We start from the raw sequence: 18,963 nt of genomic DNA on the forward strand, positions 1-18,963 counted from the left end.
GAAAATTACACAGTCATAAGAGAAATGTGTTCCGTTTTTGTTTCCTTTTCTATTTTTTAAATCTTTTTTAAGTTTATTTATTTATTTTGAGAGAGAGAGAGAGAGAAAGAGAGAGAGGGAGGGAGGGATAGAGACAGAATCCCAACAGGCTTCACACACTGTCAGCACAGAGCCTGACACAGGGCTTGAACTTACAGAACTGTGAAATCATGACCTGAGTCTAAACCAAGAGTCAGACGCTTAACTGACTGAGCCACGCAGGTGCCCCTTGTTTCCATTAAAAAAAAAAAAAAAAAAAAAATTAATGTTTATTTATTTTTGAAAGAGAGCACAGCAGGGGAGGGGCAGAGAGAGAGAGGGAGACACAGAATCCGAAGCAGGCTCCAGGTTCCAAGCTGTCAGCACAGAGCGTGACGCCCGGCTCGAACCCACCAACCCGTGAGATCATGCCCTAGGCCAAAGTTGGACACTTAACTGAATGAACCACCCAGGGGCCCCCCCACCTTGTTTTCTTTTTTAAAGGTTCTATTATTGGGGGGTTGGGGGGGGAGAATTTTTTTTCAAACTTTTATTTAAATTCTAGTTAATTAACATATGGTGTAATATTGGTTTCAAGAGTGGAATTTAAGTGATTTATCACTACAACACCCAGTGCTCATCACAAGTGCCCTCCTTAAAGCCCATCACCCATTTAGCCCATTCTCCCCACCACCCTCCATCAACCCTCAGTAGTTCTCTATCATTAAGAGTCTTACAGTTTGCTTCTCTCTCTTTTTTTTCTCCCTTTCCATATGTTCACACATTTTGTTTCCTAAATTCCACATATGAGTGAAATCATATGGTATCTGTCTTTCTGTGACTGACTTATGTTGCTCAGCATAATACATTCTAGCTCCATCATTGCAAGTGGCAAGATTTCATTCTTTTTGGCTCTTTGTTCTATGTTCCCTGGAATATTACTCCTTTGTCAAAGTCCAGACTGAACACAGTACCTCCTTGTACCTAGTACATTTATAGACCTGGATCTCTCACTACTTAATATTTTTGAATTAGTTAAGACAGAAATTTGATAGCTTGGTTAGAGGGGAGGGGAAACCTGTGGCTTGATATGTCTGAACTAAGCGCCATATTCGTCTGGGTAAGAGTTGTGAAACAATCTCTGTGCATAAAAAAAAAAAATAGTTGAACATCACACAGACAACAATTAAATCATAAGAAACAATTGATATGTGGAGAAAGATCTTTTGTACAGATTGAAAAAATTTTTTCATGGCGATATCTATATGATCAAGAGAGTTAATTTTTTGTTTTTGTTTTACTACTGCCAGAAACTTGCCAGTGGTAACTTATTCATCCCATTTAAGGTAACTCTGTAGTTTCCTTTCCTAGGTCTTATTGTTAAATACCAAAAGACAGTTTTGAACCGTACATTTGATCAGATTGTTAGCTTTTCCTGCTTTATTTATCTTGAAAACCTTTGAAGAAAAAAAAACCTGAATGTTTTTAATAGTGTTGGGAAAACTGGACAGCTACATGCAAAAGAATGAAAGTGGACAATTTTCTTACACCATATCCAAAAGTAAACCCAAAATGGATGACAGACCTTAAAGTGAGACCTGAAACCATAAAAATCCTAAAAGAGAGCACAGACAATAATTTCTTTGACATTGACCACAGCAACACCTTTCTAGATAGGTCTCTTGAGGCAAAAGAAACAAAAGCAAAATGAACTATTGGGACTTCATCAAGATAAAAAGCTTCTGCACAGCGAAGGAAACCATCAACAAAACTAAAATACAACCTACTGAATAGAAGATATCGTGACGTATATGATAAAGGGGTTAGTATCCAAAATACGTAAAGAACTGATACAACTCAACACCCAAAAAACAAATAATCCAATTTAAAAATGAACAGGAGACATGAACGGACATTTATTTCTCCGGTTAAGACATACTGATGGCCAACGTCAATCATCACCAGGGAAATACAAATCAAAACCACAATGAGATGGGTATTGAGCACTGGGTGTTGTATGGAAACCAATCTGGCAATAAATTTCATATAAAAAAAACCCACAATGAGATATCACCTCACACCTGTCAGAATAGCTAACATCAAAAACACAAGAAACAAGTGTTGGCAAGGCTGTGGAGAAAAAAGAACCCTGTTGGTGGAAATTCAAACTGATGAAGTTACTGTAGAAAACAGTATGGAGTTTTCCCAAAAAGTTTAAAATAGAACTACCCTGGGGCGCCTGGGTGGCGCAGTCGGTTAAGCGTCCGACTTCAGCCAGGTCACGATCTCGCGGTCCGTGGGTTCGAGCCCCGCGTCAGGCTCTGGGCTGATGGCTCGGAGCCTGGAGCCTGTTTCCGATTCTGTGTCTCCCTCTCTCTCTGCCCCTCCCCTGTTGATGCTGTGTCTCTCTCTGTCCCAAAAATAAAATAAACGTTGAAAAAAAATTTTTTTTAAAACAAAACAAAATAAAATAGAACTACCCTATGATCCAGCAATTGCACTACTGGGTTTTACGCCAAAAATACAAAAATATTATTCAAAGGGATACATGCACCCCAATGTTTATAGCAGAATTATTTACAATAGCCAAACTATGGAAGCCGCCCAAGAATCCGTCAACTGAGAGATGGTATGTATATACACGATGGAATATTATTCAGCCATAAAAAGAATGAAATCTTGCCATTTGTGACAACATGGATGGAGCTAGAGAGTATAATGTTAAGTGAAATAAGTCAGCCAGAGAAAGACAAATACCGTATGATTTCACTCATATGTGAAATTTTCACTCATATGTGGAATTTAAAAAAACAAATGAGCAAAAGAAACAGAAAAGAGGGGTGCCTGGGTGGGTCAGTTGATTGAGTATCCGACTTCAGCTCAGGTCATGTTCGCACAGTTTGTGGGTTCGAGCCCCATGTCAGGCTGATAGCTCAGAGCCTGGAGACTGCTTTGGATTCCTTGTCTCCCCCTCTCTCTCTGCCCCTCCCCTACTCATGCAGGCGCTCTCTCTCTCAAAAATAAAAAATAAAATAAAAAATGGGGGTGCCTGGGTGGCTCAGTCTGTTAAGCATCCAACTCTCCATTTCAGCTCAGGTCATGATTTCACAGGATTCACGGGTTCAAGCCCCATGTCAGGTTCCATGCTGACACTGCAGAGCCTGCTGGGGATTCTCTGTCTCCCTCTCTCTCTGCCCTTCCCCCACTTGTGCTATCTCTGTCTCTCTCAAAATAAGTAAATAAGCTTAAAAAAAATAAATTAAAAAAATAAAAAATAAAATAAATATGTATTTTTTTAATTTTAAAAAGAGGGGCTCTTGGGTGGCTCAGTTGGTTAAGTGTCCAACTTCGGCTCAGGTCATGATCTCACTTTCATGGGTTCAAGCCCTGCATCTGGCTCTGTGCTGACCGCTCAGAGCCTGGAGCCTGCTTCGGGTTCTGTGTCTCCCTCTCTCTCTGCCCCACCCCTGCTTGCACTCTGTCTCTCTCTGTCTCTCAAAAATGAATAAACGTTAAAAAAAATGTTTTTTTTTGTTTTAAATTTAAAAAAGAAAAATGTTAGTTTCTAATAGTTTTACCAAACTTTATTTCACAAGGCAAGGTAGAGGGATTGCGTTAATAACTGCACCATGGCCCCTCATGAGTAAGATTAGGGAATAAATAAGTAAGTTATTTCTAATGTAACATCCTAAAGGGAGAAAGAGCAGTGAACTAGATCCAATTCTGATGAGAGGTGGTGAGAAATCTTTGCAAGAACGCTGAACCCTTGTCACGGAGAAGAGTTGCCCACATGCTTCCTGCTCAGGGGAGAATTCAGGAGTGCACCGGCCTCCTTGGTTTGTCCTTGAATAAGTCAATGAGATTGTGCGCCCCTTAGGAGCCAAGCCATGGGGGCCCAAGTGGAATCATTATCATTACATCCTTAACCAAGTGGGATCACTACCATCACATTCATAATCAAGAGACACGCCCCTCCAACCCAGAGCCAAAAGTAAGAGATCATAAGGAGATGGGAGTTTGTTTCCACCACTTCCTTCTGTGAACAGTATATCTAGATTAACCTGACTCTTTGCCCTTTTCAAGTCAGTTACCGAATGCACACCTGGGGGGGGCGTTAGGGAAGGATTAGAAACTACTGTGTTTCTTGCCCTTAATTCTTCTAATTAACTCATGGGCTAACGCAAACTACCAGAAGAAGAATATCTTAATTTTTATTTTTTATTTGTCCATTTATTTATTTAATATTCACTGATACAAGCACTATTTTAGGTGTGTGGGATACAATGGTGGATGAGATACAGTCCATTGCCCCCCCTCCCCCCAAAAAAGACTATGAAAGAGAAAGACAAGAGATTACAACTCGGTGTCATTGACAGTACAGACTGATGGTCCCCTTCAGTATTCCCTCCTACATCTTTTTTTTATTATTAAATATAATTTATTGTCAAATTGGTTTCCATACAACACCCAGTGCTCGTCCCAACGGGTGCCCTCCTCAATGCCCATCACCCACCTTCCCCTCTCCCCCCACACCCTCCGTCAACCCTCAGTTTGTTCTCAGTACTTAAGCGTCTCTTATGGTTTGCCTCCCTCCCTCTCTGTAACTTTCCCCCCTCCCCGCCCCCCGGCCCCTCTCCCATGGTTCTCTGTTAAGTTTCTCAGGATCCACATATGAGTGAAAACATATGGTATCTGTCTTTCTCTGCCTGACTTATTTCACTTAGCATAATACCCACCAGTTCCATCCGCGTTGCTACAAATGGCAAGATTTCATTCTTTCTCACGGCCAACTAGTATTCCATCGTGTATATAAACCACATCTTCTTTATCCATTCGTCAGCTGATGGACATTTAGGCTCTTTCCATAATTTGGCTATTGTTGAGAGTGCTGCTATAAACATTGGGGTACAAGTGCCCCTATGCATCAGCCCTCCTTATCCCTTGGGTAAATTCCTGCATCTTTAAACAGCACCTTCTCTCCTCATCTATGTCCAAACCATACTTAAGAGAAATAATAAAGTTTTTCTTTATTTTTGAGGCATTCGTGCCTAATTTGGGAATCAAGCACATAAACTGCTTCTGTAAATTTTCCTCTATCAGACTGACCATGATTGTGAAATTAGCATGCAGATCATGCACTCACAATATGGAAAAATATGCTCATACATTGGTTTATTCATCCACACTTACGCATACCCAGAACAATGAAATTCAGCCAAGGCCAAGTCTCTAAGTGGTAGAGAGCTGAGAAGCAGAAAGCATCACCCTGTTTTTATCCACTTTCTACGTGTCACTATTGGCAGTATTCTTTAGAATAAAGCTTTATTTGCAAAGGGCCATTGTTAGGAGAAAAACATATTATCAGGGATAAGTAACATGCCAGTCTATTAGCACACATCAAAACTCTGTAATACATTAGCAATAGTATATATTTGCATGGATATCGTCGGACCAGGTCAGACCATAACACAGAAAAGGTACATTTTTGACAGAGATGGTGGGAATGGGGGTGAAGAAGGCAGCATCAGTCACTACTGTGAGAAGTACTAAAACAATATTTTCTTTCACAAATTTTCCTAGATCTGATCTTTAAATTGTTAATATCTAACTGTTCTCAAAGAGAGTCCGGCAATAAACCATCAGTCCCAGGGAAATCGCATTAATCTTACATCTAATGCCACGTTCTAGAAGGTTCGGCTTTCACTAAATATACACTCATGACTATCCCAGCACCCAGAGGCTGGCTCCCCCTTTTTAGGGAGCCATATGACAGATCCACCCATCAAAGTCTGACCTTCTTACAGACCCACCGTAAAAGAGCCTCACAGCTAGAGCCTAGGAAACCACTTTTGCTGAAGGTACCACACTTCTGTATCAAGCTGTTTGAAATAATCCTGTAAGAAATCAGAAAAGCCAATCAATTAAGGTAACATGAGAGTAAAGGACTAGCAAGACATAAGGGATGAAAACTGAGCAAGTTCTTTCTCCCTATTCAGTTCCCACTTTTCTCGACTCCCAAAACAGCAGAATAAAAATTGTTCATTAGCCTCCCTTTAAACTATCATCTCTGATATGCGCCTGGGTGACTCAGTCGGTTAAGTGCCCAACTTCAGCTCAGGTCATGATCTCGCCATTGGTGGGTTCGAGCCCCGCGCCGGGCTCTGTGCTGACGGCTCAGAGCCTGGAGCCTGCTTCAGATTCTGTGTCTGCCTCTCTCTCTGCCCCTCCCCTGCTCGCGCCCTGTCTCTCTCTCTCTCTCAAAAATAATAAACATTAAACAAAAATGTTTTAATAAAAAAATTAAAAAATAAATAAAATGTCAACCTTTTTTTTTTTTTGCTCTTATCCACTGTTCATTTCCTTCCTTGTTCCCTATTTCCTTTCCTTACCCTTTCCTCTCCTCTTCCTCTCTTATCCTTGATCTATTTCCCTAGTCACATAATTTTTCTTCCCCTTTTCTCTTTTTCTTTCATTGTCTTGAACCCCCTTACCTTGAAAAGTTTAGGGCTGACCCATCTTCCCATCTCCAGCCAGAATTGTTCCTCAGACCAATCCAATAAAAGTCCTCTTTGAGGAGAGGTTGAAGCAGGCTCTGAGAGAGAGATTCAAGGTGATGGAAAAAGATAAGAAAACACAGAACACCAAAGAGGAGATTCAGTGTCATGATCAAACAATTATTCCTTATACACCCTCTCATTACATTATGGACTGAATATTTATTGCTCTCAAAATCCGTATGTCAAAGCTCTAACCTCCAACATGATGGCCCCTGGGGGTGGGGCCTTTGGAAGGTAATTAGGTTCAGATGAGGTCACGGGGCCCTCACTACTGATGCAATTAGCGTCCTTGTAAGAAGAGGCCAGAGTTCAGTCTCTCTCCACGAGGAGAGGCCACAATGAGAGGGCAGTTGTCTGCATGTCAGAAAGAAGGTTCTCACCAGAAACCAAACCCGTCAACACCTTGATCTTGGACTTCCCAGCCTCCAGAACTGTGAGACATAAATGTCTGTGGTTTAAACCACCCAGTGATACTCTGGTTAGCAGTTCAAGCTGCTTAAGACCACCACCTACTCCTAACAACTAATCTCTCTTTTAAATTCTAATTCTAGGGGCACCTGGGTGGCTGTCAGTTAAATGTCCAGCTCTTGATTCAGCTCAGGTGTGATCTCACGGTTCATGGGATCGAGCCCCGCATCAGGCTCTGCACTCAGTGCACAGTCCTTCTCCCTGTTTCTGTGCCCCTCCCCTGCTTGTGCCCTCTCTCTTTCTCTCTCAAATAAATAAATATATAAATATTTAAAAAATTTTGATAAGCCCTTAATTCTGGAGATGTGTTGCAAAGTGGAGCATTTCCTAGAATTAAACTTTATGTCTGTACTTGCATTCTTATAACATGGAAGATAATATTGGTATTAGTGTAATGAATATACTTTACAATAAATAAACAACACCTCGGCTTTGCAAACTGCTCTTGTTACAGAGGTTTGTCTTGTGATGCTGAATTTTCAACGTGACGTTAATGTTGACAAGTATTATGTTTCTTCAGGAGCAGGAAGGACAAAAGTGTCAGTCTGACCAACGTAGCTGTAAGACCAACCTACTGACGGGAAAGTTACCTATAAAATAAGAAGCTCAAGAGTTGTATATGTTTCAGAGTACGAATGAACATGCAAAGGTATTCATATGTGTCTTAACAGATACCAAAGCGTCTGGGTTACAAGCGGTGGGCAAGTACAAATGTGTGCAGTAGCATCTGGGGACATCGATAACTGATATCTCTGTGTGTCCAGAAAGTATTGCATGTATAGTGAGATGATTACCTGGCATCCTCTCTATACTTCTTTTTTTTTTAAACATTGATTTATTTATTTAGGGGAGACTGGCACAGAGAGAAAGGGGGAGACAGAGAATCTGAAGCAGGCTCTGAGCTGTCAGCACACAGCCAGATGCGGGGCCTGAACCCACAAACCATGAGATCATGACCTGAGCCAAAGTCAGACACCCAACTGACCGAGCCACCCAGGTGCCCCTCTATACTCTACTTCTTATTCTTAATCCTTGAGGTCACTACAAATCCTCGGTGAAAGAAAATGCAAAACTAATAAGAAGGCTTCAGATGAGACCTCCCTTCTATTTTGTTCCCAGGAATCTTGTGTTTTAGTGGTTTTGTTGGGTTACTTGGTTGGTTTGGTTTTTCTGAGTTAGAGTTTGACCTGATAGATGTTAAAGAAAAAGGCCATATAACTTGTTCCCGTGATCACGTATTTCCTGACTGATCATTTGTCTCAAGCCTCCTTCCTACAGCCTCCTTCCTCCTTCCTATTGTAGGAAGGTTTGAGATAACCTGCCATCGGCAGCCCATCAACAGATCACATCATATTCTCAAATTCAGTGGACGTGCTTTGATCCCTCACCTCACTCTGTAAACCTCTCCCCTTTGGAAGTACAGAAACTCAAAACATGAGCAGTGACAGATGTTATTCCACAGTAATTTAGTGCTAGGATTTGGACCAGAACCCAAGGTCTTGCCCTGGTACCCAAGGCCTTGGCATGACCTCTACTAAGATAATCCATCTCTCTGCAACTCATGTCTCTCTTTAAACTGTGCTTTCTCGGGGCGCCTGGGTGGCGCAGTCGGTTAAGCGTCCGACTTCAGCCAGGTCACGATCTCGCGGTCCGTTAGTTTGAGCCCCGCGTCCGGCTCTGGGCTGATGGCTCAGAGCCTGGAGCCTGTTTCTGATTCTGTGTCTCCCTCTCTCTCTGCCCCTCCCCCGTTCATGCTCTGTCTCTCTCTGTCCCAAAAATAAATAAACGTTGAAAAAAAATTTTTTTAAATAAATAAATAAATGAACTGTGCTTTCTCAGGGCACCTGGGTGGCTCAGTTGCTTAAACAGCCAACTCCTATTTCGGCTCAGCTCATGATCTCACGGTGCATGGGATCAAGCCCTGCATCAGGCTCCACGTTGATAGCACAGAACCTGCTTCACATTCTCTCTCTCTCTCTCTCTCCCTCTCTCTCACTGCCCCTCCCCTGCTCACACACATGCACTCTCTCTCTCCAAATAAATAAAGAAACTTAACATAACATAAACTGTGCTTGGCTGGCTCAGTTGGTAGAGCATGCGACTCTTGACCTCAGGGTTGTAAATTTGAGCTCCGTGTTGGGTTTAGAAATTACTTTAAAAAAATAAAATAAAATAAAATAAAATAAAATAAAATAAAATAAAATAAAATAAAATGTGCTTTCTCTAGCCCTGAAAAAACCATGAGACTCCTAGGATGTGCCAAGAAACATGTACATTCAGCATGCTAGGCAACTGGACATTCTCTTTGATAAAACAGGTCAAGAAGACCGCTTAAGCTTATATTATAACATTAGATCCCAGTATGATTTACTTTCTTGGGATCCCAATGTTGTACAGAACGAGCTGATGTATGAATAAGAATGTTTATTAAAGCTAATATATCATGTTTGTTTCTCATGATACATAAAGGCAGATATCCTAACACCTGGGCTTATTTATATATATATATATTTTTTTTTCAACGTTTATTTACTTTTGGGACAGAGAGAGACAGAGCATGAACGGGGGAGGGGCAGAGAGAGAGGGAGACACAGAATCGGAAACAGGCTCCAGGCTCTGAGCCATCAGCCCAAAGCCTGACGCGGGGCTCGAACTCACGGACCGCGAGATCGTGACCTGGCTGAAGTCGGTCGCTTAACCGACTGCGCCACCCAGGCGCCCCCACCTGGGCTTATTTATAAGCCCATCTTGGGGAAGACCCAAGATGGCAGAGTACTCCTGGATTTCCTTCAGGCAATCTGAAAAACCTCCCCTAGATATCTTTGAAACGAAATCAAAGAAAATTACATTCTGCTTCAGGTTTCAGGAAAAAAAAAAAAAAAAACCACATTTTTAAACTTCTTAATTTTCCTCCAAATTAGATATATAAATTTTTTTCATTTAAATGTATCAATAATTTCTAATCACAGCTGAATTCGATGAATGCTTTTTAAAGAAAATATGCTTTCTTTATCCAACAACTACGAAGACACCAGTTTCTACTAAGAAATTTCAACTCTGTGATTCTTACTATACTGCTAGATGTCCCATTTTGATGTCCTTGTTTTTATTCGAAGATGGTTGCTAAGGAGTAAGAATTCAAGGACTCTGCTCTTAACTGGGTCTGGATTAGCCCCCTTTACTTACTTGGAGACTATCACTGGCACAAATAAAGAGTTTCTCTTCTAAAAGCAAAGAGAAGCATAAGGTTTCTTTGCATTCCCAGTAAAAACATTAAAAGAGATGGTCTATAACAAATCACTATAGCCTGGGTGGCTTAACCAATGGGCATATAATTCCCACAACTCTGGAGGCTGGGAAGTCCAAGATCAAGGTGTTGGCAAATCTGGCATCTGGTGAGGGCCTGCTTCCTGATTTGCAGATGGGCATCTTCTAGTTGTAGGCTCACATGGCAGAGAGCAGAGAGACAAGATCTCTCAATGTTCCTTCTACAAGGGCACTTATCCCATCATGAGGGCCCTACCGTCATGATCTAATTGTCTCCCAAAGGCTACATCTTCAAATATCTCCACGTTGAAGATTAGTATTTCAATGTATGAATTTTTGAGAGACACAAACATGCCGTCCATAACAGACAGAACGAGGCCATTGTGCTATTTCCCGCTTCCGAATAACTTCTATTTTCTCTTCATTGGATTTCGATCTTAGTTTCCACTGAAGAAACATGGTGGTGGGAGTAGCTTCTAGATGAAGCGCTTGAAAAATCTGTAAAAGTTGTTTCTCAACACTTCCTTCCCAAATAATCCATCTCCTGTGATAACTTTTTTCTCTCGGGGCAGAGTATCCTGAAGACAATTATGTCCTATATTCATACGGTACTTTAAGGTTTACAAAATACCTCTGCATTCATTCCTAATTCACTTGAAAGGTTCAACATGCAGTGCGGCATTTAGGAAAACAAAACAAAAACAATACACTACCGCTAGCTTTGTCCCTGCTCTCTGAAGATGAAAACTTTGCTTAATCTGGCTGAGTTGGAGTTTCCTTAAGAGGATTTAGTTCAGGTATTCGCAAGGATTTTTTCCAGTTATAAAATAAAGCCCCGAAAGATACACCAGAATTATCCTGTTCTTCTATCTAGAAGGGTAAAAAAGTTCACATGGGTGAACGGGCTGACCCAATGCTCCTTACTGAATACGCGTCCAAGTTTTCTCTCCTAGTGCTAAACTTCCGCGTTATAGGAGGCACTCCCCTTCTAGTAATAAATAAGATCACATTGTGCCCCTGATTCATGCTCTCTGATGATTTCCTCTTTCACATAGAATAAAATCTAAAATCTTTACTATGCATTACAAGGTTTTACACGATCTAGATCCTGCCAAGCATTTATTCAATTACTAGCTTCCAGTCGCCTGAAGCTTTTTTCTATTCTTTTAACATGCCAAGGTCATTTTTACTTTAGGGTCTTTATGTAGCTTTTCCCTCTGCCTGGAATGCCCTTTCCTTAGATTTTTACATGGCTGTCATTCAGGCCTAGGTCTCAGCTCAAATGCTACCTCCTTGGGGAGGCCTTCCTTAGTTGGCCAATCTAAAGTAGTACCTACATTCACTATCACACGGTTTCATTTTCTTCAAGGCATATATCACCAAATTTATTTGTTATCTGTCTTTCCTCCAAAAGTAAGCACTACAATAGCAAGAATTTTTATTGATTACTACTCTATCCCTGCTACAATATTCAAAAGATATTGGAACTGCCCATTGACAGAGGAATGAATTAACAAAACGTGGTATATCCATGTCATTGAACACCATAACACCATTTGGCCAGAAAAGGAATGAAATTCTGCCACATGCCACAGCCTGAAAGGACCTTGAAAGCATGCTAAGTGAAATAAGCCAGATATGAAAGGACATAATGGGCAAAGAACAAAAAGAACAGTGGTTCCCAGCGGTTGGGGGGTAGGGGATGGGGGGAGAGGGAACGGGGAGTTATTGTTTAATGGGTACAGAGTTTTAGTTTGGGACGATGAAAAAGTTCTGGAGATGAACAGTGGTGACGGTTGCACAACAATGTGAAGGTACTTAATGCCACTTAATTGTACATTTGAAAATGGTTAAAATGGTTAATTTTACGTTAAGCATATTTTACCACAATTTTGTAAAATGTTAAAAAAAAAAAAAAACAAAGATAGCGAGAGATATCTTAACTGTCTACCACACCTACACTTTTGGTGTGAAGGTCACAACTGCTGCTCAATCTGTTTATGAAGGAAGGGTGACAAAAAAAACACAGACATTACGAGACTATCGGCATCTCCAGAGCAAAACAGTTCTCCTACCATCGACCCTGTGTTTCCAGCCATTTCTTTGAGTCTTCAAACATATTTCATATCTCCTGGTAAGGAACATATTCAATTCAACAAGTCACAACTTACTTTGTGATACATATTTGTTGAAATTTCATGTCTTGGGAGGCAGAAGAGAAAAATAAAAGTTATTGTGATGCTGAGCTTTATTTTGAGTGACAAGGAGAATTCGTTAAAGAATTGGAAAAGAAAAAAAAACCTAAAATTAAGTGATTCCTACTACGGTAAAGAAACTTCCACACAGATTTTCTCATTTAATATCGTAACAGTTCTGGAATGTTTTTCCTCTTTGTCCCTGAGGCAACTGAGAGTCAAAGAGGTTAAGGAAACTTCACACAGCTAGCAAGCAATGTAGTAAAAACGAACTCAAGACTGTCTGAAAAAAAACCTATTAAAAAAACTATAAAAAAAAAACTTTCGGGGGGGGCCTGGGTGGCTCAGTCGGTAAGCGTCCAACTTCAGCTCAGGTCATGATCTCACGGTTCGTGAGTTCTAGCCTCACATCGGGCTCTGTGCTGACAGCTCGGAGCCTGGAGCCTGCTTCGGATTCTGTGTCTCCCTCTCTCTCTGCTCCTCCCCCACTCACACTCTGTCTCTCTCTCAAAAATAAATAAACATTAAAAAAAAATTTTTTTTTAACTTTCTGTTACCTGATTCTACTTTAAAATAGGAGGGAGAGTGCCCATGATATCATAGTGTCTGTACCGCAGTATCCAAAGAAGGAAATCTTGAGACTATTTAGATGCAAACCCTAAACATAAGAAAAGCTAGTATTAAAAGTTCGGGAGGAAGACAGACAATCTCAAAGTCACAAACCCTGAGAGGGCAGATGGTTAAAGCTGAATGAGAGGTTGTTAAAAGAATAGAGTCTGATGATATAATCCCAAATGATGGTAATGAGGGAGAAAGGTATTACAGGGTGAGGGGCGTCAGGATAGATTTAAAGAAACCAAAGTATTCCCACCGGGTACTCTCTAGTCAAAATATATTTTAAAATAACACACCAACAACCATAAGAAACAAATGCTAACATCCTAAAAACGGAGCCTAATGAAAAAAAAATCAAGAATTTGGATGTATCTAAAGATCTAAAGAGCAATTCAAAGAGCAAGAAAAAGAACAAAGAGGAAGTGTCATAATGTAAACGGAAAACCGAATTAACAGAGCAATTCCATTTCCATTTTGTTATTACTTTCTCAAAAATAAAATGTTTAAGTGCAAGATAGAAAAAAGAGATAGTAAGTGAGCATCTCACTACTTTAAATATATTTAAGGGGCCCCTGGGTGGCTCAGTTGGTTAAGTGGCCGACTTCAGCTCAGGTCATGCATGATTCACGGGTCATGAGTTCAAGCCCTGCATTGGGCTCTCTGCTATCAGCCCAGGGCCCGCTTCAGATCTTCTGTCCGCCCCCCCCCCACCTCTGCCCCTCCCCTGCTTATGCTCACTCTCTCTCTCTCTCTCTCTCTCTCAAAAACAAACATTAAAAATGTTTTAAATAAAAAAATAATAAAAATTTAAAAAATATATTTCAATCCTAAGAGTCATGTACTGTACGTTCTGGATTTCAAATTCAAATACTTTTCTGAATGTGAATAGAAAAGGCACAGAATGGGGCACCTGGGTGGCTCAGTTGGTTAAACATCTGACTTCGACTCAGATCATGATCGCACGGTTTGTGGGTTGGAGCCCCGCGTCCAGCTCTGTGCTGACAGCTCAGAGCCTGGAGCCTGTTTCAGATTCTGTGTCTCCCTCTCTCTCTCTGCCCCTCCCCTGCTCCTGCTCTCTCTCTCTCAAAACTAAATAAACATTTTAAAAAAAAAAAAGAAAGAAAAAGAAAAGGCACAGAAGACAATTAATAGGAAGAGTCATCTCATTCTTCACACACGGGATGGATCCGAAAGCCATCCAATACAATAATCCTGTAAGTGACTTCAAAAGGTTGGCTGACGTGGAGGTTAAAATCCGACTCTGAAAAAAACGGTGTAGGTCTGCCAGATTTGTAGCCTTCTACTTGTTCACTAACTGTTATTCATCAAGTACGCACTCATCAGTAAATGGAGATGTTGAACTTGACTTCGTAGGATGGGCTATGAAGATTGAGAATAATATACACAAAATATCTGGCACTTGGCAAAGCCTCAGTATATGTTAGTTTCTTCTTCTTCTTCTTCTTCTTCTTCTTCTTCTTCTTCTTCTTATTATTATTATTATTATTATTCACTTTGCTGTAACTGATCTAAGACAGAAGGGCAAGCCAGATTCTGGTTCTATAGAATCTGACAACAGCTGGGGGCAAGAAAAAGAGACCCGGGAATCAAGCAAGGTTCCACAGGAATGTCAGAAGCGAAACTTCCCGGTGATTGCTACTAAATCTGCTAGGGGCCTTCTACCCTCTCTAGCACAGACCTGAAACAAGGGGCCTTAAGAGAAAATAAGCCAGTTTTGGAAAGGTAGCCCATCTAACTCTGCTCAGCTCACTCAACAGCAGAGGCAGGATTCAAGGAAAGTAAAGACAGACAAAAATCCCTCTCATACCCCCTCTATTCCTTCGGGGGAGCACAGAGAAATAGAAATATCCCGAAGCCCCAGATATTCCGTGCCTTCGCCCTTTTCGTCCTCAGCTCTCATTACCACAGTGTCTCGTTTATAATAGCTGCCATATCACACTTCTCGGTGGCAGGGTCTCGCATTATGACTCACTACTCTATTTACCAGTCTCTGCCCTGCAATGTTGCAAGCTCTCTGCTCACTTCTGCTATTGACTTTAGTCAGCTCGAGTCCTCCGCTGCAGCTATATCACGGTGAGAACAGCGGTTGCTGCAAAAGGCCCAGAAAGCAAGGCTATTATTATCAGATGCCATAAAATCTCCTGTATCTCACGAATAGACCCCGGTGCATTCTGCCACGTGGTTTGGCAAAGGCATACAAGAAAGGGAAGTCACAGAGCGGGACTGATTTGGAGTCAGAGTCCACGCAGAATTTCAGAGGAATGACAGCATTCCTCACTTGACGGAAAACAAGGAATCTAGATGCTTCCGTCTTTTCTCAAAATAGGAAAGTAGAAAAATGTAGGGACTATATGTTCTCTTCAACAGCGTCAGAATGATTACCTCCCTGAATTTCCCTAAAGAATGTTTTTGTTTTTGTTTTTTAACTTGAAGTATAGTTGACACCCGATGTGACATTAGCTTCAGATGTACAACATGGTGATCGGACAGCTCTACGTGGTACGCAATGCTACCAAAGTAGTTAGCGTGTGTCACCACACAACGTTATTTCCACAGGTATAGCTCAATTCTGAACAAACTGTTCTCTGGGACTTGATTCTACCCAAAAGAGAATACGTAAAACAATTACCACCACACAAAAATCAGGGGCGCTGGGGTGGCTCAGTCGGTTAAGCACCCGACTTCGGCCCAGGTCACGACCTCGTGGTATGTGGGTTCCAGTCCTGCGTCAGGCTTTCAAGTTACCTCAGGATGTCAACTCCTTCTATTACCTGGAGCTGCTCTAGGATTAACAATGAGCTCTCCTCCCAGAGACTCCTGGGTGGACAGAAAGGATCTGAGAGTCCAGTAGGAAGTGGAGGTTAGCCCAGCTTAGCCCTGCAAGGAGGTTAAGATCCCCGCCCCACCCCCCTCTCCTTTCTTCTTTCCCAGCTTTCTGGAACTGCTTCCTCCCCATGCCCTCCCCATCATTCCCAACCGTCTCCTAGCCTGGAACTTACTGGATTCCAATGAATGAAGGGAAATTCATGAAAAAGGCATGTAAGCCCTTGCCACTGTCTCTTTGTCCCCCATCACCTCTCTCCCCCACTCCCTTCGAAATTCCACCAGCTCCTGCATAGGACTCTGATGCCTCCTGGGTGCTGGACCCATCTGTTTCTGGATCTAATGCGTTCTTTTCCTTCGACCTGTATTTCAGGCCTAATTCCTGTCTGTAATACTCACCATCCTTCCGCCTCCAACACACACACCTACACACACACCTGAGTCTGCAAACATCTAGGCGTCCACACCTGAGGGCTGCTGGGTCAGGGAGAGAAAGGGTAAGGAATACGAAGGAAAAGGAGGGAGGCAGGGGGAGAGGAGGAGGAAGGAAGGAATAGAAAGAGGAGAGGGCAGGAGAGAGAAAGAGAAGAATGTTCCTTCTGTTCCTCAAAAGAGGAGACATGATACACTGGAGCAGCACTCATCAACAACAACAACAAAAACCCTACATTTGCTAAGTGTTTTCATTTACCATTTCCTGGTTGCCTGTCAGCATAAGGAGATGGGAGTCTTCAGCTAAGCAGAAGTCCAGACTAGAATCCCAGTTGCTTTTCTCCACTGAGAAGTAGTAACAGTGGTCGCCATACCTCACCCAGAAGTCTGGGCAACTAGGACAACTGGCATGAGTGGAACCTGGAAAGGAAGAGGACCTGGTTCACATCTTTATAGACCACTTGGCCCCGGGGATGAAATGGGAGATAAATAGAATATGGCGGCCCCACTGTCTTCCCTGCCCCACCGTCTTTCAGACTAAGGTTTAGAGAAACACACAACAGTGCATGGCCTCAAACTACAAACCTCGCAATGCCCAACTCCATCACTACTCCTGTCCGTTCCACGACAGAGGCATGGGACTATGGCTAAAGAAGCAGGTAGGGAAACACATACAACCTGGCTGAGGACCGTGGACAGAGTACCTTACTTGCGCTAGAGGTCTTTATGCCCTCATGCCATACACACACCGTATAAAATAACGATGCATCCACATTATCTGTACCAGTGCCTGTCTACGTAGGTTCAGTGCACACATGGTGTAGCTGCATAATATACATGGCTGAAATCAGGCAGAATCTTCCAGAATGCCCAACCTCAACCTGATACCCCAGGTTGAGTCAAAAGAAAAGGACAGAAGCTAGAAAAGGCAAGCTTACCTAGAGTGAAAGATAGAGGTTTTCTCTTTTAGCACCAACGCAAATATTTGGCACAAATATCCAGTGATCTATCGTCACTGGATATCAGACAAAAGACTTCTACTTCAGCAAAATAATTTATCAAAAAAAAATGTTTCCGATAGAGATGGATATCAAGATGCGAAAGTGAAAAGTGAACGCAATTCTCTTCACAGGACTCTTAAAAATTGTTTTGATTTTTTTAATGTGTATTTATTCTTGAGAGAGAGCAGGGGAGGGACAGAGAGAGAGGGAGACACAGAAGCTGAAGCAGGCTCCGGGCTCTGTGTTCGAACCATGAGATCACGACCTGAGCCGAAGTCAGATGCTTAACCAGACTGAGCGACCCAGGCGCCCCTCACAGGACTCTTTTAAATACAGAACACTCTCACCCCTTTAAAATGGTTCGATTACAGGTCTGTGAAAATGAAAGGGAACTGAGCAAGCTTTCAAGGTAATTTCAGCCAAGATTCCATAATTCTATGGATTTTCTACTTCCACGTAAGGCATTTGTATAAACTCTGCAGAGGCACAATTCCACAGTAGGCAAGTATGAGCCATTACGTCAAATGAGCACATGTGTGGATATATAATTGCTTAGTAGGTTACATATCTAGTGTAGATTTGGGGAGTTAAAAGTAGGGAAGGCAATACTTTTCAATGTCAACATTAGACAACTTTTCTGTGGCTTAGCATGGGACCCATATAGGGTTCTGGGGATCAAGCTATAGATCCCCAGCACCTTATAGATTTGTGCTTTTTCTGCACAACTGTGGCATTTCCCTGCCTGAATGAGAAAATTCCCAACTTCCCTTGGAGTCTCTTTCTGTCAAACGACTTGGGTCTGAGGTAGGGGTCCTAGGGATGAACTCTTAGAGTCCTAATGAATAAAGTCTGTATATAACAATCATCTGTCACTAACGATCATCTCGATAACATAACCTAAGTCAAAACTCTGCACTGTGAAACAGTAAACCCAGGGCTTTCTGGATCAGCACAGTTAATGACCTAGAAGAATTAAATCTAGAAAATTTCATTTTAGAAAATGTGAAAGCACTCTAATTGGGAAAAAAAAAAATCAGAATATATTTAATTAAATTTTGATGGATATATTATGTGAAAAGTCAAGCACAATTAATACAAAATTAATACCCAAATGATAAAATTATAATTTGATTATCATAAATATGGCAGTAGGTAGGAAAGTGTTTATGATATAATATAAAATTAAGAAAGCAATATACGAAATTACAAGCATATAATGATCAGAACTACACCCAGACCTACTTTAAAAAAGAAAAAAGGTGGGGAAGATTTTAGAGGACTTGACAGAAGTTCTGTTAAAAGAATAAACAGGGGCGCCTGGGTGGCGCAGTCGGTTAAGCGTCCGAACTTCAGCCAGGTCAAGATCTCGCGGTCCGTGAGTTCGAGCCCCGCATCGGGCTCTGGGCTGATGGCTCAGAGCCTGGAGCCTGTTTCCGATTCTGTGTCTCCCTCTCTCTATGCCCCTCCCCCGTTCATGCTCTGTCTCTCTCTGTCCCAAAAATAAATAAACGTTGAAAAAAAAATTTAAAAAAAAAAAGAATAAACATTTACATAAATGCTTGTAGT

The 18,963-nt window shown here is 41.7% G+C and overlaps 1 protein-coding gene across 2 annotated transcripts in view; it reads right to left on the reverse strand.

Moving 5' to 3' along the window:
- KLRG1 (killer cell lectin like receptor G1) overlaps positions 1–18,963 on the reverse strand; it is a 46,607-nt gene that overhangs the window by 23,215 nt on the left and 4,429 nt on the right. The window contains exons 3-5 of one of the 2 annotated variants that reach the window (XM_086714136.1): positions 16,656–16,816; positions 6,510–6,610; positions 5,829–5,912 (exon numbers count right to left, since the gene is read on the reverse strand). In XM_086714136.1, coding sequence (XP_086570262.1) covers positions 5,829–5,912; positions 6,510–6,610; positions 16,656–16,816 — 346 coding nt within the window. Of the gene's footprint in view, positions 1–5,314; positions 5,913–6,509; positions 6,611–16,655; positions 16,817–18,963 lie in introns of those variants that run through there. The other variant, XM_025930432.2, reaches the window with a different exon arrangement.

Source organism: Puma concolor, chromosome B4 (assembly GCF_028749965.1).
Source record: "Puma concolor isolate L17-30 chromosome B4, mPumCon1.1.hap2, whole genome shotgun sequence".
Classification (NCBI taxonomy): Eukaryota; Metazoa; Chordata; class Mammalia; order Carnivora; family Felidae; genus Puma; species Puma concolor.